The sequence below is a fragment of the Canis aureus genome, chromosome 33 (genome assembly GCF_053574225.1).
Source record: "Canis aureus isolate CA01 chromosome 33, VMU_Caureus_v.1.0, whole genome shotgun sequence".
NCBI classification, from domain to species: domain Eukaryota; kingdom Metazoa; phylum Chordata; class Mammalia; order Carnivora; family Canidae; genus Canis; species Canis aureus.
The window spans coordinates 38,501,314-38,526,749 of record NC_135643.1 but is presented as its reverse complement, the minus strand read 5'-3'; the positions used below and the strand labels follow the sequence as shown (position 1 = coordinate 38,526,749).

Below are 25,436 nucleotides of genomic sequence, written 5' to 3'. Positions count from 1 at the left end.
TGAGGCCTTAAATGCACTTTTTTCTTACTTTTCTGCTTACCCTAGCTTCCATCACCATGAAGGGACATGAAGCTGATTGGAAACAACATCATACACAGCTCCATTTACCAATGAGCTTGTCATTTCAAGATCTTTTTCACAAGTCCAAAAACTTGCTGCAAATATAAAGAGATGCAAACTTTGACTACTATATGGTACATTTCATCAAGTATACATTTTTGGCCAAATCAGAAACAGCCAGCTGAGATAGACATCATTAGTACCTCTGATAGTAGCATATTTCCATGTCTAAGAGAGTAGATATTCACATATATTATGGTTTTATAAAATAAATGTTCAATATGCTTAAATGTGTTATTAACATCTTTGGTAAACATGCTTTAATAGATTCTTACCATAGGGCTGTTGTAGAAATGTACCGCACAAATTCTGTAAAAGGTAGAGGATCTGATGATGCTCCACAGCTACGACACACACACTACAGGTAAAAACATATGTTTAATTTATCAGTCATAAAACATAAATATATATGTTACATATATTTATGTTATATATACTTTATATATGTATAAATGTACACAAATAAATATAGTAATAAATATAATATCTAATAAAGTGGTTAAGATATCTCACCTGTTCATACAGTGTCATAGCAAACTTCTGGTGAGTGATACAAGATTTAGAGGTACACATGTCTGCATCTCTGCTTGGCACTATATGAAAATGAATCCTCTCCAATATATTTTCCTGATTTAAAAAATTAAGACAAATGAGTTGTGAATCTTACAGATGACACTTTACAATATAACTCTTTTTAACTCTACAAAAATCTTTTTACAATTTTCCAAAGTGTTAAATTTAATAGTGCTATATATACTGTCAGTTTTTCAGCTTTCCTCCTTAATCAACCCTTCAAATGCTGTTCAATTATTCATCTTTTGTAGCATTAACTTTTTAAAAAAATGTAATAAAAGAAATATAATGTCACATATGATTTTAATAAATATTTTTAAAATCCTTTAAAAACCAATTCATGGTAGCTAACACCTAGAATTTAATATTAGAAAACATAAGTTTCCTATGTTACCAGCATTCTCACATTGAGGAAAAGCAGTTAATCTTTCAAAAATCCTACTTGGAACATTTTTATAGTCTATAAAACTCACATTAAAATAGCAGCAATAAAGGTTTACATATCTACACTAATATCCTAATGCAAGGAATCTGCTCTGCAAACAAATTTCATATGAAATTTCAAATTTGTAATACAGATCAATAAGGAGTAGTTATTTCTTTAGCAAATAATCCTTCTTTTTAGCAAAGCTTATCTAATGGATTCTTTAATTAGCTAACTTTCCCCTCCTTTGCCCCAGGAAATTTAAAACCATTCCATTATTTAAACTGAAATTTCTAGATATTCTATAAATTATCATATCATGTATTAGTACACTTCATTTAAGTGAAAATAAACTACAAAGTTTGGTATTGTACAAAATATATTTTAAGTAAGAATCAATTAGGAACATGAGAAATATGAAAGCATATGACAATGTGTGCTGTTTTTGACACATTTTAATCAACATGGAAAGTATGCTAAGCAGTACACTAGTCAAAAAGCTTTCCATCTGTCCAAGGAGACAATAAAGATGCTTATTAGAAAAATGATAACAACAGGGGCACCTGAGTGCCTCAGTTGGTAAAGTGGCCAACTCTTGGTTTTGACTCAGGGAGCAATCTCAGGGTCCTGGGACCAAGCCCTGCATCGGGGTCTTTTTGGGGATTATGCTTGGGATTCTCTCTCTCCCTCTACCTCAATCCCTCCCCCAACTCGTGCTGTCTCTCTCTCTCAAATAAATAAATCTTTAAAAATTGATAATAACATATAAATGAAAAACGAATTCTTTATTTTTTTAAATAATAAATGGGGTAAGGGCAGAGGGGAAAGGGAGACAAGCAGACACCCCATTGAGTGGGGAGCCTGATGAGGGGCAACACCAAATGAATTCTATACATAAGAAATTCTACACAAATCCAGTGAATTTAAAATGTGTTTGAGGAATATAACCATCTCATTAGGAGGGAAAATTCCAGGAGAAAACGAAGAGGTAAACTGGAGTTAACTGTAAATGGCCTTAAATGTCAGAAGAGAGTCCAGATTCGAATCACAGGAATATCTGAAGGGCAAAGATTAATCTGAAGAAAATTTTATTAACCTGTTGATCATTAAAAAAACACTCTAAGGGGATAGGCTGAAAGGATACGAGTACTCCCTGCTGAGAGTAGGGGTCTGAACTAGTAAGAAGTGGTTTCATGGAAATAATGTGTCAAGGAAAAACTCAAGAGGTTTTCTGATGAAAGAATTTATGGAATTAGCTAAACAGATACAAGACTAAGGAAAAGAAATGACTACCTCTTTAAATATAGGTAACATTGATAACACTGACACATTTAATAATCAACACATATACTGTAGAAGGTATATGAGGTTTAGTTACTATTCAAAGGAATGCTGTCCTTATCAATATGGTGGTAACACAAAGTCTTGGAACATCAACCCCAGTCAGTGATTCTCCACCCAGAATGAGATGTATATCAGAACTGCTGCCCCTGATAGCTGCCCACCAAGATCCTCTTCTCTTCCAAAGAGAATCATTGCATGTCATGAGAAATGCTACTGCTCAGAATACATTGCACATAAACCCTATGGAGGCAGAACACGGACTTAAGTGACATAATTTATATTTAATAAATGTCTGCTCCAATAAATAAATTTTAAAATATTCCAGGAGTCTAATACCCAATAAAAATGACAGTAGCACAAATAACCAAAATCAAAAGTCATGAGACACAGATGGTCTTAAACTGAACTTTGAAGGGCAGGTAAGACATGGATCCATTGAGCAGTTATGATTCTTTCCCACTGTTAGAAATTTATGCTTCATTTGTCTCATAATTCATATCATCTAAGGAAAAGGAACTAGTATCCTGATTTAAGGATTATCTGAAATACTTACAAAGCATTCTGCAGCATCATCCATAAGACCCAGCTGAAATCGCTGCTCATCTTTGAAGCTTTCCGCTAGAGCGTGCCTTATGTTATCTGAGGGAAGTGCTTTTTCTCGACTGTGTTGAAACTGTGCAAATATTGTCTGGGGATCAACAAGTACATCAGTAAGTTTAAAGCCAACAACTAAAAGAACAGTTCAGTAATTTCATTATAACACAGTGAAACTCGTAACACTAAACCCAGAAACTAATAGTCTTTTGCTCTAAAATTCCATATAAATATTATTTATATCAGTAATGTATAGAAATGCATGCCCCAGCCTCAAAATCAAATGTTAGTGTGCACAGAATTAAGTGAGTTTTCAGTTCCTATCCTCAGAGATTCTGATTGAGTATGCTGAAGTGAGGGCAATTTTTAAACTGTTCCCAGCTATTCTGACTCAAGTTGTTTTTTTAAAAAGATTTTATGTATGTATGTAAGAGAGAGCATGCACAAGAGAGAGCACAAGTGGAGGAGAGAGGCAGAGGCAGAGAAAGCAGATGCCTTGCTGAGCAGAGAGCCTAATGCGGGTCTCAGCCCAGAACCCTGGGGTCATGACCTGAAACTAAGGCAGATGCCAAACCCACTAAGCCATCCAGGTGCCCCTGATCCAAGTTGTTTAATGAATTCTGAGATAAGTTGCTGTAAATCTAAAAGTATGTATAGGAATTAAAGTTATGTTAACCAAAAATAAATATATAATAGCATAAAAATTAGTAGGAACTCACTAGTCTTTAAAAAAAAAAAAGTAGCTTAAACGAACTTTTAGAATTTTTTGTTTCTCCCTAAATAAACCTCAGAAAATTACAAACTCTGATTATATAAACAAAAATTGTATAACTTCAATGGAATGACAATTTCCTGCTAATCAAGTTTGCTTTCAAAAACTGACACTACAATTTGCATGAAGTGAGAAAAAAGATTACTTTTGATTTTTAAAATAGTTTTTTTTCAAATCATCAGTTTTCCTCACTTAGAACATTATTTCTAACCTAAGCCTAGGAAACAGTGAAAACATTCAGGAACATGTGATTATAGATGTTAATCTGGTTTTCCACTTTCCTTAGACTTTAAGCAAGAAAAACTTTCTAATAATTTCCAGTTTTATGACATTCATCTTAGGGGAAAAAGAAGATTTTCGGTGACAACCAACCATATAAGGACTGGCCATATTAAATTCTTAATTAATTAGCTCAAGGGGTATGTCATCTCAAAAACATTTTTTTTCCAGATCAATATATGGCAGGCTAGGAAAATATTTCAAAAAACTGTTCCACTATTGCAAGAAAATCTAATTTGTAAATTAAAAATTTAAGAATAAAGATGACAAATGATATTAGATATCTAGAACTATAATTTTTCAGCTATGATTACAAATATGAAAAAATAAGTATTTTCAGATGTCATTTCTTATTTATGTAATTAACTTTTCAAGGTAATGTTTAAGATATTAGTCCTACACCTGAGTATCATTCATTTGTCATCTGTTTTCTGGTTTTTTTTTTTTAAGATTTTTATTTATTTATTCATGAGAGACAGAGAGAGAGAGAGAGAGAGAGGCAGAGGCAGAGGCAGAGGCAGAGGGAGAAGCAGGCTCCACGCAGGGAACCCGATGCCGTCAATCCCAGGACTCCAGGATCACGCCCTGAGCCAAAGGCAGGCACTAAACTGCTGAGCCACCCAGGGATCCCCTGTCATCTGTTTTTTGACTTAGTATATGTGAGGTATCTTCACTAGAAAACAAAAACCCTGCCCTTATGGGGCATACATTCTAGTTGTAATAAGGAGAAGGCAAGTAAGTAATTATATAGAATGTCAGAATATGATAAACACAATGGAGAAAAATAAATAAATAAAATACAAGAGAGACAAAGTATTACAATAGAAATAAAGATGCTGAGAGTAGGAGGGAGGTTAACTATTACTTAGGGTAGTCAGGAAAGGCCTGATTGATGTCCACATTTGAGGATTAGCATAAAGGAAATAAGGTGTTAGCCACAAAAACATCTAGAAGATAAACATTCTAGACAAAAGGAATAACAATATGAGTCAGCCAGGCTATCTAAAGAGCAATATGTGAGACAGAGAGTGTGTTTTGGGTAAGTGGTAGGGAGGTAGGCAGGTGATTGTGTAAGGCCATGAAAAGATTTAGGCTAGAAATTTTAACTATATGAGTTTTTACAAATGGACAAAATATCCAAAGTTAACTGTGGCATAAATAAAATGTGATACTGTAATTTGATCTAAGTTTATTCTTTATTCCCTAACAATAACCCTATTTGCCATGTTCTAAAAAAGAGAATATAAAATTGTCTTCTTTGGTGAGTTATATATAGGAACATAAATCAAAATAAAGCAGGAAAATGGTTTTTATTTTCTTGTATATACGTATGCATTTAAGAATATTCAAGAATGTAAAAGAATGAAATGTTTATCTCTGTAACATGTTAATAAAATCTTAAATTCTTGGGCAAACAATGACATAAATGAGATACTAATATATACATGATTCCCTGCTTCTACCTTTGTCTCTCTTCTATTTATTCTCATCCAAGTAGCCAAAGAGATCTAGTCCAAACATTCTATCTAGTTCAAACAGATTATATCACTCTTCCACTCAAAACAATCTGGAGACTTCCTAAAACACTCAAGAGAAAAAGCCAAGGTTCTCACATAGGTCTTGAAGGATCTATACAATAAGGACTCCCATTCCAGATAACATACAAACCATAACAAACCACCGCAAAACTCAGTTACTAAAAATAACATTTATTTTGATCACAAATCACCAAGTTCTGTGAGGATAGCTCTACTCTGCTCCACTGGGAGTTATCTGGGACATTATGAATGCTGGGACCTAGAATCATCTGACGGTTGCTCACGTCCATCAAGCAGTTGATGCTGGTTGTTGGTGCTGCCTGTCTGCTTAGACTTCTGCTTTAGCTGTGGCCAGCCTGGCTTCCTCACCACATGGTGGCTCACTCCCAAGAATGACACCCTAATTTACAGCCAGGTGGAAATTTTATCACCTTTTCCAATCTAACTTAACCTCAGATGTCTGCAGCATCATTTCTGTCAGTTTATTTGGTGAGCGAATTGTTAAGGCCAGCCTATATTCAAAGAACTAGACTCTACCTTTTGATAGGAAGAGTGCAGAAGAGGGGTGCCTAGGTGGCTCAGTTGGTTTGGTGTCCAACTCTTGATTTCCACTCAGATCATGATCTCAGGCTTGTGAGGATCAAGCCCTGTGTCAGGCTCTGCCCTGGCATGACAGTCTGCCTAGGATTCTCTCTTTTTCTCTGCCTCTCCCCGCTCATGCTCTTTCTTTAAAAAAAAAAAAAAAAAAGTACAGAAAAATCTGCGGTCATGTTTTATTTTTAAAGTATCTATCTATCTATCTATCTATCTATCTATCTATCTATCTATCTATTTAGAGCTGCAGGAGTGTGGGGATGGGTAGAGGGAGAAAGAGAGAGAACCTCAAGCAGGATCCTCACTGAGTGCAGAGCCCAAGGTGAGCCTTCTCAATGTCACAACACTGAGATCATAACCTGAGCCAAAATCAAGAGTCTGATGCTTAACCAACTGAGCCACCCACACGCCCCTGCAGATATGTTTTACAATCACCACAACTTACCTTACTTCTAAGTTCATCTGTTATCACTCTCTGCCTTGCTCACAAAGCTTCTGCCACTGAGATTTCCTTGAATATGTCACCACGTTCACCTCAGGGCCTTTGCAGTTACCATTTCCCTGCTTGCTCAGAATGCATCACTCCATCACCTTTTCCAGATAATGGTTTAAACTTTCCCAGTGAGGCTTTTCTGGCTATTCAACATTCTATTCCCTTTCCCTGTTTTATTTCCCCCCTCCCCTTTAAATTATTAGCATCTAACACACTTTATATTTTGCTTACTTATTTTCTCCTCCCCTACAAGAATATAAGCTCCATGAGAACAGAGGTTTTATCACCTTGTTCACTGCTGTAAACTCAGTAACTACAGCAGTGCACAAAATTCAGTAATAGTTCAAAAAACATTTCATAAAATGAATAAAGAATTCCTCCAGGGCACCCCGGGCGGCTCAGTGTTTTAGTGCCACCTTCAGTCCACGGCGTGATCCTGGAGACCCAGAATTGAGTCCCACATCAGGCTCCCTGCATGGAGCCTGCTTCTCCCTCTGCCTGTGTCTCTGCCTCTCTCTCTCTCTCTCTCTCCTTCTCTCTGTGTCTCTCATGAATAAATAAATAAAATCTTAAAAGAAAAAAAAGAATTGCTCCAAAATAATGAAAAATGTAACATTTCTAATGTTTCTATACTATTTAGAATATTTTTAACTGCCCTTACATAAAAGTGAGGGAAAAAAACCCATAAACCTGAATAAATCATACTTTAAGAATTCACATTCAAAGCTCTAAGTCACTTGACAATGAACTTTATTTTCAAATAAAGTGGCCAAATATGTCAAACCAAACAATCAAGTAAAGTGAAATTTTTGGCAAAACAATTAATAGTAATTTTCCAGTACTATTAAAAGGTTACCTTTAATGCACAAAATATGCAGGCATCTCCCTGACAAACATGCCCAGTTAGAACCCGCAAGCTTCTTCGAAATATATCCAATTGCCATAAAACCTAAGAAATTATAAGAAAAAAACAATGAAAAAGGAAATACAGTAAAGTGTTTCTCCCTATAATAAAAGATAGATTTGAGTATTTTTTAAATTGCAGAGGGCTAATAACTTCTTTTAATCTCTTGTGCACAATCAGACATATGTAACTACTGAAACTAACAGCAATTATTAAACTGCTATATACATCTAGTGAATATATGAAAGATGGATTTAGAAGATATTCCTATTGATTCACATGTAAAAACTGACAGACATGGAATAAGAAAAAACTAATTCCTCAGCTAAGGATTTTATATGAAGAGGAAACATGGGACACTGAATAGAGGACTTGGCAGTGACATGAAAGAGGAAGTGATTATAATACTTGGAACAGACTGAACTTTAGGAAGGAAATATAATTGGAGTTGAAAGCCAGGGTGTATCAAATAAGGGTCAGTAGGTAACAGCCAGAAAAAGTGAGCAGAGGCCTGTGGTCTCTGTATATTGAATGACAAAGTGCCCAGCTGTGTGGTAACAGAGGGACAGTATGGTAAAAAGCATCAGTTAAGGAATAATATGAATGTATTTGCTGCAATTATCCATTCATCATTCGCTGCTGAAAGACAAAAACAAATAACATCGTAATAGTTTAAATAAATCAGTCCAGTATTTAAAATCATTCTAAAAAAATTTGAAAACTATACAGTGGGGATAATTTTGCCTGGCTCATGGCATTCTTTTTTTTTTTTTTTTTCATGGCATTCTTATAAGGATTAAATAACATGTATTAATATATAAAGTGCTTAGAGGAGTGCCCAGTACATAACTGGCATGCAATGAACGCCAGCTGCAATTTGTTGCTGTAATTACTACTATAAGGAACAGATCGCCAAGTTTCCCTATATCTTTCCATCATTTCCTTTTTTTTTTTAATATTTTTTTTCTTTATTTATTTATGATAGTCACAGAGAGAGAGAGAGAGAGAGGCAGAGACACAGGCATAGGGAGAAGCAGGCTCCATGCACCAGGAGCCCGACGTGGGATTCGATCCTCGGTCTCCAGGATCGCGCCCTGGGCCAAAGGCAGGCGCCAAACCACTGTGCCACCCAGGGATCCCTTTCCATCATTTCCTAAATAATATAACTTAGAAAATCCATTTGTGTCGTCTCATTTCCCCCAACTAGAAACAAAGATTAAGAAAAACAAATAATTTTAATACATATCCTATATTTTCAATTACTCAATAATTGAAAACGGCCTCAATAACTAAAGGCCATTTCAGAATTTCCCTTTGACAGTTTTTTTTTTCCTTAAGGATCACAAATAATTCAGTGTTTTTGCAAAGCACTTGAAAATGTTTAATAATTTTCTTGTAAAGCGCACACCTCTGATCATAACATAAAATACACGACATTGGAATTCATTCATCTGTCAAGATGAAGACCAGGACAGCACAAACTTGGAAAGTAGGCTTAATAATACAACATCTGAAGGCAGGCTGCCTGGGTATTAATTCTGGATTTACTAATTACCACCTCTTGGGCTGACTTCAGCAAATATTTTCTGAAACTCAATTTTCTTATCAGTAAAATGAAGATAAAAGCAGTACCTACCTCTTAGCATTGTTTTAAGAATTGGAGTATAGAGAACATATAGTGTTCAGGAAATACCAACACAAGTAAGAACACAATAAATATTAGTTATTAAAGATTATGACTTTGCTTTTAACTTAGAGAATTTAAAACCACACCATATGTCATAACTACTTAATTGTAGTCATGTCATCAGATAAAATCCTAAAATATTCAGCCAAAAAAGAATACCCTCCATAATGTTTATAAGACTAATGAAGTAAAACTCTTTCAAATATAACTGGAATGTTTTCTGGATTAGCAAAATGTTTAAGTTACACTAGATCCAAACTACAGAAAAAATATTTTATGTGACTTCTCTATACATAATTCAGTATAATCATTTAACCCCTATTTTTAAAAAATCTGTATCAAAAGTTATTCTAATTGTAGTTAACCCTTATCCTACTTCATTTTAAAATGTTGATTATAAACAACCAATAGGTAAACAAAGAAATCTTGCTATTTGCAACAACATGGAAGGAACTGGAAGGCATAATGCTAAGTGAAATAAGTCAAAGAAAGATAAATACCATTATGATTTCACTTACGTATGGAATTTAGGAAACAAATGAACAAACAAGGAAAAAAGGAATCCAACTAAACAAGAGACTCTTGAAGAGTTTGGGGATGGATTAAATAGTTAAAAGGGATTAAGAGTACACTTATTTTGATGAGCACTGAGAAATGTAGAGAACTGTTGAATCACTCATAGTACGTCTGAAACTAAAATAACACTGCATATTATTTACACTTGAATAATAAAAAGACTCGGGTAGGGTTGAGGAGAAGTGCTTAGAAATGTGAAGGGGGTAAAAAAAAACAACCCTAGGACAAATGAAAATGGAAACACAACTTTTTGAAATCTATGGGATACAACAAAAGTAGTTCTAAGAAAGAAGTTCATGGCAATACAGGTTCTACCTCAAGAAATAAGAAAAGTCCAAATAAATTAACTTTACATGCAAAGACTCTAGAAAAAGAGCAAAGCCCAAAGTTAGTAGAAGGAAGGAAATAATAAAGATCAGTGTAGAAATAAATGAGAGACTTAAAAGGGAAAATTAGAAGAGACCAATGAAATTAAAAGCTGGTTCTTTGAAAAGATAAAAATCAATAAACCTCTCACCAGACTCATCACAAAAAAAGAGAAGACCCAAATAAACAAAATCAGAAATGCAGGAGAAGTTACACCTGACACCACAGAAATACAAAGGACCGTTAAGAGACTACTATAGATGATAATAGGCCAACAAACTGAAAAACCTAGAAGGAACAGATAAATTCCTAAAAAAACACAACCTTCTAAGACCAAACCACAAAGAAATAGGAAATCTGAACAGAATGATTACAAGTAATGAAATTGAATCAGTAACTTAAAAATTTCCTCAAACAAAAGTCCAGGATCAGATAATTTCATGGTGAATTCTACTAATCACTAGAAGAGTTGGTTGGGGTGCCTGGGTGACTCAATTGGTTGGGCATCTGCCTTCAGCTCAGGTTGTGATCCTGGGGTCCTGGGATTTAGCCCTGTGTCAGGCACCCTGCTCAGTGGGGAGCCTGCTTCTACCTCTTCCTCTGCCCCTCCCCCTGTACTCATTCTTTCTCACTCTCTCAAATTTTTAAAATCTTACAAAAAGAAAGAGTTGGTAATTATCCTTTTCAAATTATTCCAGAAAACTAAAGAGGAAGAAATACTTCCAAACTCATATATTACCAACATTGCCAATATTACCCTGGTATTAAAACTAGACAAAGATACAGGAAGGAAGGAAGGAAGGAAGGAAGGAAGGAAGGAAGGAAGGAAGGAAGGAAGAGGGAAAGAGGAGAGGGAGGGAGGGAAAAGAGGGAAAGGGAATATAATAGGCCAGTATCACCAATGAACATAAATACAGAAGTCCTCAACAAAATATTAGCAAATGAAATTCAACAGTACATGAAGAGGATCATATGCCATTATCAAGTGAGATTTATTCTAGGAATGCAAAGATGGTTCAACATCTATAAATCAATCAATGTATTACACATTAAAAACCAGAATAATCATATAATCATCTTTATACAGAAACAGCATTTGATAAAAATTCAACATCATTTATGATAAAAACTCCCAACAAAATGAGTATAAAAGAAACATACCTCAATATAATAAAGGTCATATATGACAAACCCATAGTGAATATCATACTCAACAGCAAAAAGCTGAAAGCTTTTCCTCTAAGATCAGGAACAAGACAAAAACACCCACTCTCATCACAGCTATTCAAGAAGTCCTAGCCACAGCAATTAGGCAAGAAAAAGAAATGAGGCATCCAAATTGAAAAGAAGTAAAACTGTCACTATTTGCAGATGACATGATACTATATATAGAAAACCCTAAAGACTCCACCAAAAAAACTATTAAATCACAGAATACAAAATTAACATAAAGAAATTAGTTGTGTTTCTACATACTAATAATAGGCCATCAGAAAGAGAAATTAAGAAAACAATCCTATTTATAATTACATCAAAAAGAATAAAATACCTAGGAATAAATTTAACAAAGGAGGTTTAAGACCTGTACAGGCATACTTCTGATATATTGCAAGTTCAATTCCAGGCCATCATACTAAAGCTAATACTGCAATTAGCCAAACTTTTTAGTTTCCCAGTGCATATACATAAGCTATGTTTATACTATATTGTTGTTCATTAAACATGCAAGAGCTGTATGACTAAAACACAACGTACATACCTTAATTTAAAAATATTTAATTGCTAAAATGTTAACCATTATCTGAGCTTTCAGAGTTTTTTTTTTTTTTTTTTTAGCTTTCAGACTTGTAATCATTTTGGTGGAAGAAGATCTGGCCTTGATGTTGATGGCTGCTAACTGATCAGGGTAGTGGTTGTAGAAAGCTGGATGGCTGTCACAATTTCTTAAAATAAGACAATAATGAAATTTGATTCACTCTTCTTTTCATCAGCTATTTTTATATAGCATGCAATGTTTGGTAGAATTTTACTCACAGAACTTTCAAAATTGGACTCAATCCTCAAACTCTGCAACTGCTTTATTAACTAAATTTACTGAAATATTCTAAATCCTTTGTCATTTCATCAATGTACACAGCATCTTCACAAAGTAGATTCCATCTCAAGAAACCAGTTTCTTTGCTCATTCATAAGCTATTCTTACCCATTACAGTTTTATCATGAGATTGCAGCAATTCAATCACATTTTCAGGCTCTATTTCTAATTCTAGTTCTCTTACTTTTTCCACCATATCTGTAGTTACTTCCTCCACTGAAGTCTTAAACCCCTCAAAGTCATCCATGAACCTTGGAAGTAACTTCTTCCAAACTCCTATGAATGTTGATATTTTGACCTTTTTCCATGAAACCTAAATATTTCAGTAACATCTAGATTCACATTCTTCAAGAACATTTTCAATTTACTTTGCCCAGATCCATCAGAGAAATCACTACCTATGGAACCTATAGCCCTATGAAAACTATAGCTTTATGAAATTTCTTAAATAGTAAGACTTAAAAGTAAAATTACTCCTTGATCTATGAGCTGCAGAATGGACATTGTGTTAGCAGGCATAAAAACAACATTACTTGCATTGTCCATTTCTATCAGAGCTCTTGGGTGACCAGGTACATTGTCAATCAACAGTAATATTTTGAGAGGATTTTTTATTTTTTTTCTGAACAGTAAATTTCATCAGCAGGATGATTCAGTAAACCATGTTGTAAACAGTGTGCTGCCATCCAGGCCTTGTTGTTCCATTTACAGAGCATGAGCAGAGTAGATTTAGCTTAATTTTTAAGGGCTCTAGAAATTTCAAAATGGCAAATAAGTATTGGCTTCAATTTAAAGTCACCACCTACATTATCTCATAACAAGAGAGCCAGCCTGTCCTTTGAAGCTTTGAAGCCAGGCATTGACTTCTCCTCTCTAGCTATGAAAGCCCTAGATGGTATCTTCTTTCAATCGAAGGCTGTTTTGTCTACACTGAAAATCTATTGCTTAGTGTTAGTCACCTTCATGAATTATCCTAGCTAGATCTTCTGGATGGCTTGCTGCAGCTTCTACATCAGCACTTGCTGCTTTGCCTTGCACTTTCTGTTACAGAGATGGCTTCTTTCCTTAAATCTCATGAACCAATCTCTGCTAACTTTGAACTTCTCTTCTGCAGATTCCTTACCTCTCTCAGCATTCATAGAATTGAAGAGAGTTCAGGTTTTTCTCTGAATTAGGCTTTGACTTAAGGGAATGTTATGGCTGTTTTGATCTTCTATCCAGATGAGTAATACTTTTTCCATATCAGCAAAAGGCTGTTTCACTTTCTTATCATTTGTGTTTTCACTGGAGTAGCACTTTTAATTTCCTTCAAGATATTTTTCTTTGTATTCACAACTTGGCTAACTGTTTGGCACAAGAGGCCTCCTTTCAGCCTATCTTGACTTTTGATATGTCTTACTTACTAAGCTTAATCATTTCTAGCTTTTGCTTTAAAGTGAGAGGACATGAAGTGCCTGGGTAGCTGAGTTGGTTGGGTATCCAACTCTTGATTTTGCCTCAGTTCATGGTCTCAGGGTTGTAAGATCAAGCCACACAGAGGCCAAGTTAGGCTCTGTGCTCAGCACAGAGTCTGCTTCAGATTCTTATCCTCTCTCTCTCCCCCCATTCATGCTCATGCACACTCTCTCAGTAATAAAAAAATAAAATCTTTTAAAAAACATAAATTAATAAGAGGACATGAACTCTTCCTTTCACTTGAACACTTATAGGGCACTGTAGGGTTACTAACTGGCCTATTTTCAATGTTGTTATGTCTCAGAGAATAGAGAGGCCTAAGGAGAGGGAGACAGATGGGGGAACAACTGGTCAATTGAAGCAGTTAGAACACATACAACATTTATCAATTAAGTCTGCCATCATATATAGGTGTAGTTTGTGGTGCCCCAAAACAATTACAATAGTAACATCAAGATCAGCAGTCACAGACCACCATCACAAATATAGTACCAATAACAAAGTTTGAAATATTGCAAGAATTACAAAAATGTGACAAAACCACACAAAGTGAGCAAATGCGATTAGAAAAACAGTGACATGTTTGACAAAGAGTTGCCACAAACCATTAAAATGTAAAAAAAAAAAAAAAAAATACAGTATCTGCAAAGTGTAATAAAGTGAAGCACAATAAAACGAAGTCTGTACTCTAAAAGCTGTAAAGCACTGTTTCAAGAAATAAAAAATGACACAAATAGATATTCACGGATTGGAAGAGTATTAAAATATCCATACTACCCAAAGTAATCTACAGATTCAATGCAATGCCTATCAAAACAGCAATGACACTTTTCACAGAACAAATAATCTCAAAATTTGTATAGCACCACAAAAGATCTTGAATAGCCAAAATAATCTTAAGAAAGAAGAAGATGGCTGGAGGCATCATGCCTCCTGATTTCAAAATACACTACAAAGCTAAAGTAATCAAAATGGTATGGTATTGTCAGAAAAACAGATACATAAGTCAATGGAACAGAATAGAGAGCCCAGAAATAAACCCATGCTTATATGGTCAATTCATGTATGACAAAGGAAGCCAAGACTATACAATGGAGAAAATACAGTCTCTTCAATAAATGGTGTTGGGAAAACTGGACAGCTATGTGTGAAAGAATGAAACTGAACCACATTTACGTGACACACAAAAATAACTTCAAAATGGATTAGAGACTTGAATGTAAAACCTAAAACCATAAAATTCCTAGAAGAAAAGAAACAGAGTATGCTCTCTGACATCAGTCTTAGTAACAGCAATATTTTTTTGGACCAGTCTCTTCAGGTAAGGGCAAAAAAGCTTAAAAAAAAAAAATGGGATTACATTAAAGTAAAAGCTTTTACACAGCAAAGGAAACCATCAACAAAACAAAAAGGCAACCTATTCGATGGGGGAAGATATTTGCAACTCATATACACCAATAAGGGGTTGTTATCCAAAATATATAAAGACTTATAGAATTTAATATCAATATCAACAACCAACAACCTAATTTAAAAAATGGGCAGAGGACTTGAATAGACATTTTTCCAAAGAAGACATACAGATAGATAGCCAACAGACACATGAAAATATGTTCAAGAGGGAAATGCAAATCAAAACCACAATAAGATATCACTTCACACCTACCAGATTGCCTATTATAAAAAAAGAAGACAAGAAATAACAAGTGTTGGTAAGGATGTAGATTAAAGGGAACCTTCATGCACTGTTGTTGGGAATGTAAATTAGTGCAGCTACTATTCAAAACAGTGCACTTTAATGATGTCCACTTTTAGTAATTTCTTACTAGATATATTCTATAATTTATTTCTCAGCAGTTTTTAAAACTATTCAATCAAATTGCATAATAATATTTATAGTCCGCATTTTATAAAATGAAGTCAGGCCTTTTTTTTTTTTTTTTAGTCAGGCCTTTTCCAACAGAAAATCTATATTTGAATAGTTGTTTGTTAGTGAAGACTGGCTTTGCAAATTTGTTTTTATGGCAGACACTTTAACATCTGGGCCAGCAGATCTCCTGAGTTGAAGAGAGAAGTGGAAGTTCGGGGATGTCAAAGCAGCTAGAATTGGCAGGGAGGAGTGCTGCTAAGGAGAGAGCTACACAAAGAGTGAACATCACATCTCTCCAAAAGGTCCCTCTCGAGTATTCAGGCAAATACTGTGAGGAAACTACCTGAGGCTGGTCCCAAAATTAGAGGAAATAGTGCCAAGAGCTCATACCTGCGGGACTGTGCCTGCTCCTAAGAGCCAATGTAAAATGCTTCATAATTCACAGAGCACTGGCTAAAGAAGGGTCTTACTCAGGAGTAGACAAATTAATCTTGGAAGAAACACAACTCTGGGACTGTTTAACAAAGCTTAAAAGTAAAGTGATCAAACTGTTTTCAAATAAAGCAACCCTATCCCCAGAACAAAGTTAAAGAATATTTCTAGGAATATAAAAATATCCACTGTCCAGTAAGATAAAACTCAAAACCATCTGACATTCAATAAAAAATCACCAGGCATTAAAAGAAACAAGAAAATATATCCCAAATTAGGAAAAAAATCATTTAAAACTCAGAATTTGCAGAATGACAGACTTAGACAATTAGAGCAATCATTAGAACTGTATTTTATGTTCAAAATTTCATAGAAGAGTCCAAACATGTTAAGTATAGACTTGAAAGAGATTTTTAAAAGACCCAGATCAAACTTCTAGAGGTTAAAATTACAATGTCTGAAATTAAAATACACTGGATGGGATTAACAGCAGATTAGACATCGCAAAGGAAAAGATTAATGAAGTTGAAAACACAGTAATAGGAACCATACAAAATGAAATGGAGGGAAAGAAAAAAAGACTGAAAGTGAAAATTAAGAGAGCATCAGTGAGCTGGAGGACAACCTCAGGCAACCAACTTTATATAACTGCAGTCCCTCAAAGGAGGCAAGAAACAGAAAAATTTGAAGAAAGAATGGCCAAAGACTTTCCAAATTTGATTAAAATTATAAACCCCACAGTTCTAAGATGCTCAATAAACCCAAACACAGAAAAAGATGAAGAAAACTATGTTAAGGCACATCAATATCAAATTGCTTTACAGTAATGAAACGGGGAATTCTTAAAAGGACCCAAAGAAAAAGGACACGTTACACACAGAAGTACAAAGAATGACAACAGTTTTTCATTAGAAATAATGCAAGCTAAGACAAAAGGACCAGATTCGTTAAAAGTACTGAACAAGTAAAACTACCAACTTAGACTTCTTTAATGAGTAAAAATATCTTTCAAAAACAAAAGTGAAACAGATTTTTTTCCAGAAACCCAAAAGCTAAAGAATTCACCAACAGACTTGATGTACAAGAAATGTTAAAAGAGGTCCTTGAAGGAGAATAAGTGATACCAGATGGAATGCTGAGTCTACACAAAGGAGTGGTAAACAGCAGAAATGATCATAACTATGTAGAAGAACATAAATAACCTTCATGGTAAAGATCAATGGAATGTTCATTTAAATATATATATATATATATTTAATCATTGGAATACTTCTTCATTTTCCTTACCAAGTAAGTGTCCTTCTTTACTCAGAATTTTCTGTTACAACATTCTTTCCATCTCACTACCTACACACAGCATTTGGGGAGCCAAAGAGACAGAAATAGAGGGAAATATATAAATGTAAAAAAAGAACTGGAAAAGGGTTAATAGAAAAAGATTTAAGGGCAATATACACGTTTAATGCAATCCCTATCAAAATACCATGGACTTTCTTCAGAGAGTTAGAACAAATTATTTTAAGATTTGTGTGGAATCAGAAAAGACCCCGAATAGCCAGGGGAATTTTAAAAAAGAAAACCATAGCTGGGGGCATCACAATGCCAGATTTCAGGTTGTACTACAAAGCTGTGGTCATCAAGACAGTGTGGTACTGGCACAAAAACAGACACATAGATCAGTGGAACAGAATAGAGAATCCAGAAGTGGACCCTGAACTTTATGGGCAACTAATATTCGATAAAGGAGGAAAGACTATCCATTGGAAGAAAGACAGTCTCTTCAATAAATGGTGCTGGGAAAATTGGACATCCACATGCAGAAGAATGAAACTAGACCACTCTCTTGCACCATACACAAAGATAAACTCAAAATGGATGAAAGATCTAAATGTGAGACAAGATTCCGTCAAAATCCTAGAGAAGAACACAGGCAACACCCTTTTTGAACTCGGCCATAGTAACTTCTTGCAAGATACATCCACGAAGGCAAAAGAAACAAAAGCAAAAATGAACTATTGGGACTTCATCAAGATAAGAAGCTTTTGCACAGCAAAGGATACAGTCAACAAAACTCAAAGACAACCTACAGAATGGGAGAAGATATTTGCAAATGACATATCAGATAAAGGGCTAGTTTCCAAGATCTATAAAGAACTTCTTAAACTCAACACCAAAGAAACAAACAATCCAATCATGAAATGGGCAAAAGACATGAACAGAAATCTCACAGAGGAAGACATAGACATGGCCAACATGCATATGAGAAAATGCTCTGCATCACTTGCCATCAGGGAAATACAAATGAAAACTACAATGAGATACCACCTCACACCAGTGAGAATGGGGAAAATTAACAAGGCAGGAAACAACAAATGTTGGAGAGGATGCGGAGAAAAGGGAACCCTCTTACACTGTTGGTGGGACTGTGAACTGGTGCAGCCACTCTGGAAAACTGTGTGGAGGTTCCTCAAACAGTTAAAAATAGACCTGCCCTACGACCCAGCAATTGCACTGTTGGGGATTTACCCCAAAGATACAAATGCAATGAAACGCCGGGACACCTGCACCCCGATGTTTCTAGCAGCAATGGCCACGATAGCCAAACTGTGGAAGGAGCCTCGGTGTCCAAAGAAAGATGAATGGATAAAGAAGATGTGGTTTATGTATACAATGGAATATTACTCAGCTATTAGAAATGACAAATACCCACCATTTGCTTCAACGTGGATGGAACTGGAGGGTATTATGCTGAGTGAAGTAAGTCAGTCGGAGAAGGACAAACATTATATGTTCTCATTCATTTGGGGAATATAAATAATAGTGAAAGGGAAAATAAGGGAAGGGAGAAGAAATGTGTGGGAAATATCAGAAAGGGAGACAGAACGTAAAGACTGCTAACTCTGGGAAACGAACTAGGGGTGGTAGAAGGGGAGGAGGGCGGGGGGTGGGAGTGAATGGGTGACGGGCACTGGGTGTTATTCTGTATGTGAGTAAATTGAACACCAATAAAAAAATAAATTAAAAAAAAAAAAAAAAAAAAGAAAAAGATTTAAAGTGATAAAGCCCTTTCCCACAGCCTGATTTAAACAAAAACACTTAATTCTAAGTCTTTTGGTATACAGTATTTCCCTAAATCCAATGCTATTCAATAAATATTTGTTTGCAATTCTCATAGCACTTAATGCCAGTAGGATCTTTTGGCCAGAGTAGAACAGTGACCACCATTTAAGGGTCTCAATGTGTATTATTAGAATGCTGCCTTAATACCAATTAGATCTCTTTCCCTGAGTGCCTTATAGAACTTTCAAATTTGACATCTGACAGAGAACAACTGAGAAAACAAATCCGAGTCAGCTGTCTGAGCACCTGACGCATTCTAGGTATGTTCACTTATCATATGAGTTAATTAACCAATATTTCTTTTTCTACTCTGTTTTCAGAAGGGGGGGAAAACCAGTGGAAAATGTATAAGTGATTTATTTTAAATAAATTCTTTTAAGGTATAATCTATGGTCAATAGAATAACACTCCACTATTCTAAATCTTCCTCCTCTTTAGTACTATAAAGTCAATGGTCAGAAAGATACAGGATCCCACAAAATCTGGAACTACTGAATAAAGACTACATCTTACATAAGAAAGGATATTTATCTAAAGAAGAAAAGCAGGTTAGTACATACTTGTTAATTAAAAGAATTTCAACAAGGACTGAAGCAAAATGGATTAATCTTCAATTCCACTAAAACAGTGGTGTCCAAATTATGATTCCAGAGAATCAATTTAAGGCCATAGTGGATGGAGGCTGAAGGGAGTTTGAGTCCTGAGAATTAAAACTGCATTCTTATTTCAACCCAAGCTCTCTATGGGGATTAAAAAAAAAAAAAAAAAAAAAGGGGGGGGGGGAGGAAAGGAAGATGAGCTCATTCAAAAAAATTACTTTAGAAACATAATTTTAATTTACTAAGTAAACATTTTAAGTCAAAAGATATTTTTATATCAGAGTAATACATTATTCTGTTGCAAAAATCATTCCCATTTATATTAAATAAATATCTAATCCTATTTATAATTTAAAAAAACAAAATTCCAAGTCAAAATATTTTTGATACCATTAAAAGTGATATTAAAAAGTCATTCCAGGCAATAATAACTTTATTCTTACAATATAAGAAACACTAAACAAAGGACTTCCTGAAAAGCATTTTTGTAAATTTAACAAGAAATTATGGTCTCACCTGTACAGCACTATTAAGAAAGCAGCTGTTTTGTCCTGGTTCATTTAACAAGCCTTTGGTAGGGGCTAGGGATAGCATACTTCCAGGTTGATAAACTTTTCCAAGATTGCCACTAGGTTTCCGTAAGAATTTTACCCATGCCATTTTCAAGAAAATTTGTTTACATCAAAGTTAAGAATTATGTATTTATGTGATATTTCTGATGATAAAAGGGATGATGTCTTGAAGTGTCCACTTAAATTCACTGCAGTCAATTACAGTAACATAAGTTTCCAAGTCCATATCCTTCCTGATGGTATAAATTTCTGACGACTTTGTCAAGCAAAAATGGGGTAAACATCCAAGTTCTAAAAAAGGAAGCTATTATAAACAGGAATTTAAAGATTTTTATATGTATTAAATTTTATGAGAGTTGTATATTTACGGTAAAAAAATATTTTTTTTAAATTGCTAAAAATAATGTTGATGAAGAAATAATTTTCCTTAAAACACAAGCCATTTGTCGTGATGGTTTAAAAAACAGATGATAAAAAAGATGTTGAGTTCGCATCCGGCATGATTCCTTTGGTCATTGTTTTCCTTATGTTTTTTTAGTAAGAAAGAAGACTCTCTCTTTCATAGGTGAAGTTATCAAAGGTGACTCCATATTTCTTATCAATGTGACCTCAAAGCAAATCTACAAGAAAGAAAATAAATGTTTAGATAAAAGTAAAGGCTAATCAAGAATGGCTGAACAAAATTCCTACTTTATTATACGAACACAAATATTGAATATGTAATCACAAAAGGATTATAACTAATAATGTTCTAAAATATAAAGATAAAAGCATTATTCTTCATTAAAATTTTTTAAAATACCAATGTACATCAATCGCTACCTACTTCAAAATTTCAGTGGCCATTGGTTTCATAAGGAAAATATTATAGAGAAAACTGTAAATTAGATCTCAGGTAGTATTTTTAAAAGTACCAACTTTGTTGTCAACACTAAATTGCTTTGTTTATTAAAACAAATACATGTACAAAGACTCTATGTTGTTGCCTGTCTTACATAGAATCATGGTATTTTTCAAAAAAACTGTAGATTTTACATAAATTGGTATACATTAAAATTCAGAAGAAACCATATATTGGTAAACAAATACTAGTGAGCTAAAGTACATTTCTGCATTAATCACAAATGCATGCTCCTGACGAAAAGGACTTTAAACTTCATTAAAAGCAAGTATTACTAACAAAGTCTTGTTTAACCAATTAAATTTCTTTCCTATGTTCATTCACTCAACAAACATTTACTGAGCCAGGTACTGTGCCAGATCCTGGACTAATTTAATGAGGAAAGGCAGACATTAATATAATGAATAACAAATTGTAACTTGTACTAGAAGAGTTATGTGCTGAGTGCTAACAGAAAAATAATGCAAGGAAAGAGGATGGGAAATGCATATAATGTGAGAGAGTTTGCACTTTTAAATAAGATAGTCATGGAAAGTCTAATTGACCAGGTTACCTTTGCATAAACATTTGAAGGAGGCAAAGATGCCACCTGGGAGAAGACATTTCTAAGAGAGGGAATAGCATGCTTGGCATGTTGGAAAAATAGTAATCAGTCCAATATGGTAGGAGAAATATAAACAAAGAAAAGAAGATAAAAAGGAAGGATGGGAAACAGATCTGTCAGGTACTGAAAATCCCGTGTAAGGACTTTGGCTTTAAATTCTTTTAAAGTCAGTGAGTTTCATTTTCACAGCACGAAAAGACAGAATGGCATAGATCAGTTCAATACCATTTGTCAAATACCCACTAAAACAGGAAAGCACTAGGAATAAAGAAACATCTTATCTAAAGAATTAAACTCAAGGCTTGTTTCCAGCCCCACATATTAATCAGCTCATCACTTATTACTTGTTTGGTCTTAGATAAATCCTTGTCCTCTCTGATGTATAGCTTCTTTATCTATAAAATGGGGACAACAGTAATAGCCTGGATTAAAATAGGTTAAATGTTTCAAAAATTCTAAAACACTATACGATGTTAAATGTTTTCTTTTTAACTGTAAGTTGCAACCTTCTCTAAAGTGATCTGAATGATCTCCAAATCTTACATACAAATTAAGTTTTTAACAAATGCATAATTTTACAACATTAAGGGAGCTCTATATTGGTAGTATTTTTTTTTTTTAAGATTTTATTTATCCATGAGAGACACAGAGAGAGAGGCAGAGACATAATGCAGAGGGAAAAGCAGGCTCCCTGGGGAGCCTGATGCGGGACTTGATCCCAGGAGTCCAGGATCACGACCTAAGCCAAGGCAGATGCTCAACCAGTGTGCCACCCAGGCATCCCGTAAATTTGTATTTTTAATGAAAGAATCCTTTTGGGATGCCTGGGTGGCTCAGTGGTTGAGCATCTGCCTTTGGCTTGCGTGGTGATCCCGGGCTCCTAGAATCAAGTCCCACATCAGGCTCCCCACAGGAGCCTGCTTCTCTCCCTCTGCCTATGTCTCTGCCTCTGTGTGTCTCTTATGAATAAATAAATAATTTTTTTAAAAAAAAGAATCCTTTTGAGATGATATTCTTTCATCATTTACTAGGCACCAGGTTTATACCATGAACTGTCCTAAGGTAAATAAAACAATCCCTACCTTTACTGAGCTTAGTTTGGTGAAGAGCAAAACACGAACCGGTAATTTAAAAATACTGCAGCTTGCCTTCTTGTGCAAGATGTCAAACTAGTATATGCTCCTGTTTCCCTATCTCCAGCCCAAGTCTGGAGATTACACAAAAGCAACAGGTAGCCTAATGAGAAGCAGGGAGAAAAGGACACCAAAAATAACTGGTTTCTAAAGTGGGAGGGAAACAGTAGCTAAGAAATAGAGAGGGCCAAGTGTTACAGACTGGAAGTCTTTCTGGTTCAAGATCTTTTCCATTCCTCACATTTCTCTGGGCAGAGAATTCCCACCCCACACAATGCAACAAAATAGGAAAGTCCAGCTACCACCTATTGCCTTCTGGAGGGTAAGGGAGATTATAACAGTAGAAAAGCACTAGAGCACAGCCCACAGTCAGTTTGAGAAATGGTAACAAGTGTGGGTACCTGCAAGGCCCCTGTGTGTTCTGCACTCACCCTTACTTCACAAATAGAACAGAGAACAGTACAATCTGGAGAAGATCATGCCACTAGGCACAGCAACAGAAAGTTCTTTTTGGAACTAATTCTCAAGCTGTATCATTCTAATAGCCCTTCTATTTAACATCCCAACTACTCACTGAAATCATCCAAAGAAACACAAATAAGAGCCTTGTGTTTTCACCCTTCTCATGTAAATATTACTAGTTTGTAACTTGCTACTTCAGGTAAAAGAGAACCAGATACTTGAAGAGGACCAGCATTGTGAAAGGCAGGCACAAACTGAACGCTGTATAACACGAAAAACAGAGTGAACAGACCAAAGGAAATAGAGATTTGAAATAAACTTAATAAATATCCACGAATTGAATATGACAATTTAAAAAAAATTACCAAAGTTTTGTAAAAAGAATGAGTTAACTAGCAAAATGAATAGAAGTGAAAACCATATTAATGAGAAGTAAGTTCAGGTCAGGAAATTTTCCTACAAAGCACTAAAAATTGAATAAAGAAGTAGAATATATAAACATTCTGAAAAAGCTAAGAGGCATGGATGAAATCCATACTATCTAAAAGGATTCCCAGAAAGATAAAGTAAATTGGGTTAATAACTTCAGAAATGACTAAGACTTTTCCAGAATTAAAGACCAAAAAAACTCAGAGAAACAAAGAAAATAGACAACTCAAAAAATCCAAACATGATATGGGGAAGAAAGCAGGATGAAAATTATGAAGTTTTAAACCGAAAAGAGAAAGAGAAAAAAGAGATTTTCAAGCCATTTATAGGCAAACAACAGGAAAAAAAAATAAACTAAACTTTTGTAAAAACTAATATAACAGATAAAATCTTCACAAGCCTGATTAAGGAAAGAAATGAAAACAGGTATATAAACACTAAAGAGATAGATAAATGAGAAATAACCAGAGATACATAAGCAACCAAAAGAACTGTAAAAGAGTATCACATAAGTCTTATGGCAAGGACTTTTAAAATCTAAAGGAATAGGTAGGGGCAGCCCCGGTGGCGCAGCGGTTGGGCGCCGCCTGAAGCCTGGGGTGTGATCCTGGGGACCAGGGATCGAGTCCCATGTCAGGCTCCCTGCATGGAGCCTGCTTCTTCCTCTGCCTGTGTCTCTGTCACTCTCTCTGTGTGTCTATGAATAAATAAATAAAATCTTTAAAAAATAAAAAAATAAAAAAAAAAACAAAGGAATAGGTAATTTCCCAGCAAAACACATATTAACAAAATTAATCCAAGAAAAAATGGAAAACATTTTTACAAACTAGAATAATGTGGAAACAAAAGTTCTCCCATTGAAAAAGGCATCTAGATCAGATGGATTCAAAGTTCAATTTTATCTAAACATTAAAGAATTGTTAATTCTAATGTTATACTATTGCAGACCACAGAGAATATACAAAATTTCCCAAATCATTTCATGAAGCTAACACAACCTTAATATCAAAACTATATAAACCTCAGACTAATGTGACTTGGATACAAAACTTATAAATAAAGCACTAGCAAACATAATCTATCAGTGTCAAAAGAATAATGTACACTATTCAAAAGAATAATAATCAAGGAGGCTTTATTCCAGGAATGCAAATGTAATTCTATATTTACTCTTTCAATAAATATTTGGGAGGTTATGCAGAAAAGAGCTAACACAGCAAAGTTCCTAACAGCCAAAAGGTGGAAACAACCTAAATGTTCATCAACTAATGAATGGATAAACAATATGTGGTGTAAGTGTGTATGTGTGTATACATATTCATACAATGGAATATTATTCAGCTGTAAAAAGAAATGAAGTACTTTCACATGCTACAATATGGATGAACATTGAAAACATTTTGCTAAGTGAAAGAAGCCAATCAGGAAGGACCATGTGTCACAATTCCATGCATTCAAAATGTCCAGAACAGAGAAATCTACAGAGACAGCCCGTAGATT

The 25,436-nt window shown here is 34.8% G+C and overlaps 1 protein-coding gene across 3 annotated transcripts in view; it reads right to left on the bottom strand.

The window, feature by feature from the left end:
* Positions 1 to 25,436, bottom strand: part of USP53 (ubiquitin specific peptidase 53) — a 67,217-nt gene that overhangs the window by 30,654 nt on the left and 11,127 nt on the right. For 2 of the 3 annotated variants that reach the window (XM_077882459.1, XM_077882460.1), the window contains exons 2-6: positions 20,352 to 21,027; positions 7,588 to 7,680; positions 3,015 to 3,149; positions 634 to 747; positions 396 to 478 (exon numbers count right to left, since the gene is read on the bottom strand). In XM_077882459.1, coding sequence (XP_077738585.1) covers positions 396 to 478; positions 634 to 747; positions 3,015 to 3,149; positions 7,588 to 7,680; positions 20,352 to 20,495 — 569 coding nt within the window. In that variant the 5' untranslated portion in view covers positions 20,496 to 21,027. Of the gene's footprint in view, positions 1 to 40; positions 138 to 395; positions 479 to 633; positions 748 to 3,014; positions 3,150 to 7,587; positions 7,681 to 20,351; positions 21,028 to 25,436 lie in introns of those variants that run through there. The other variant, XM_077882461.1, reaches the window with a different exon arrangement.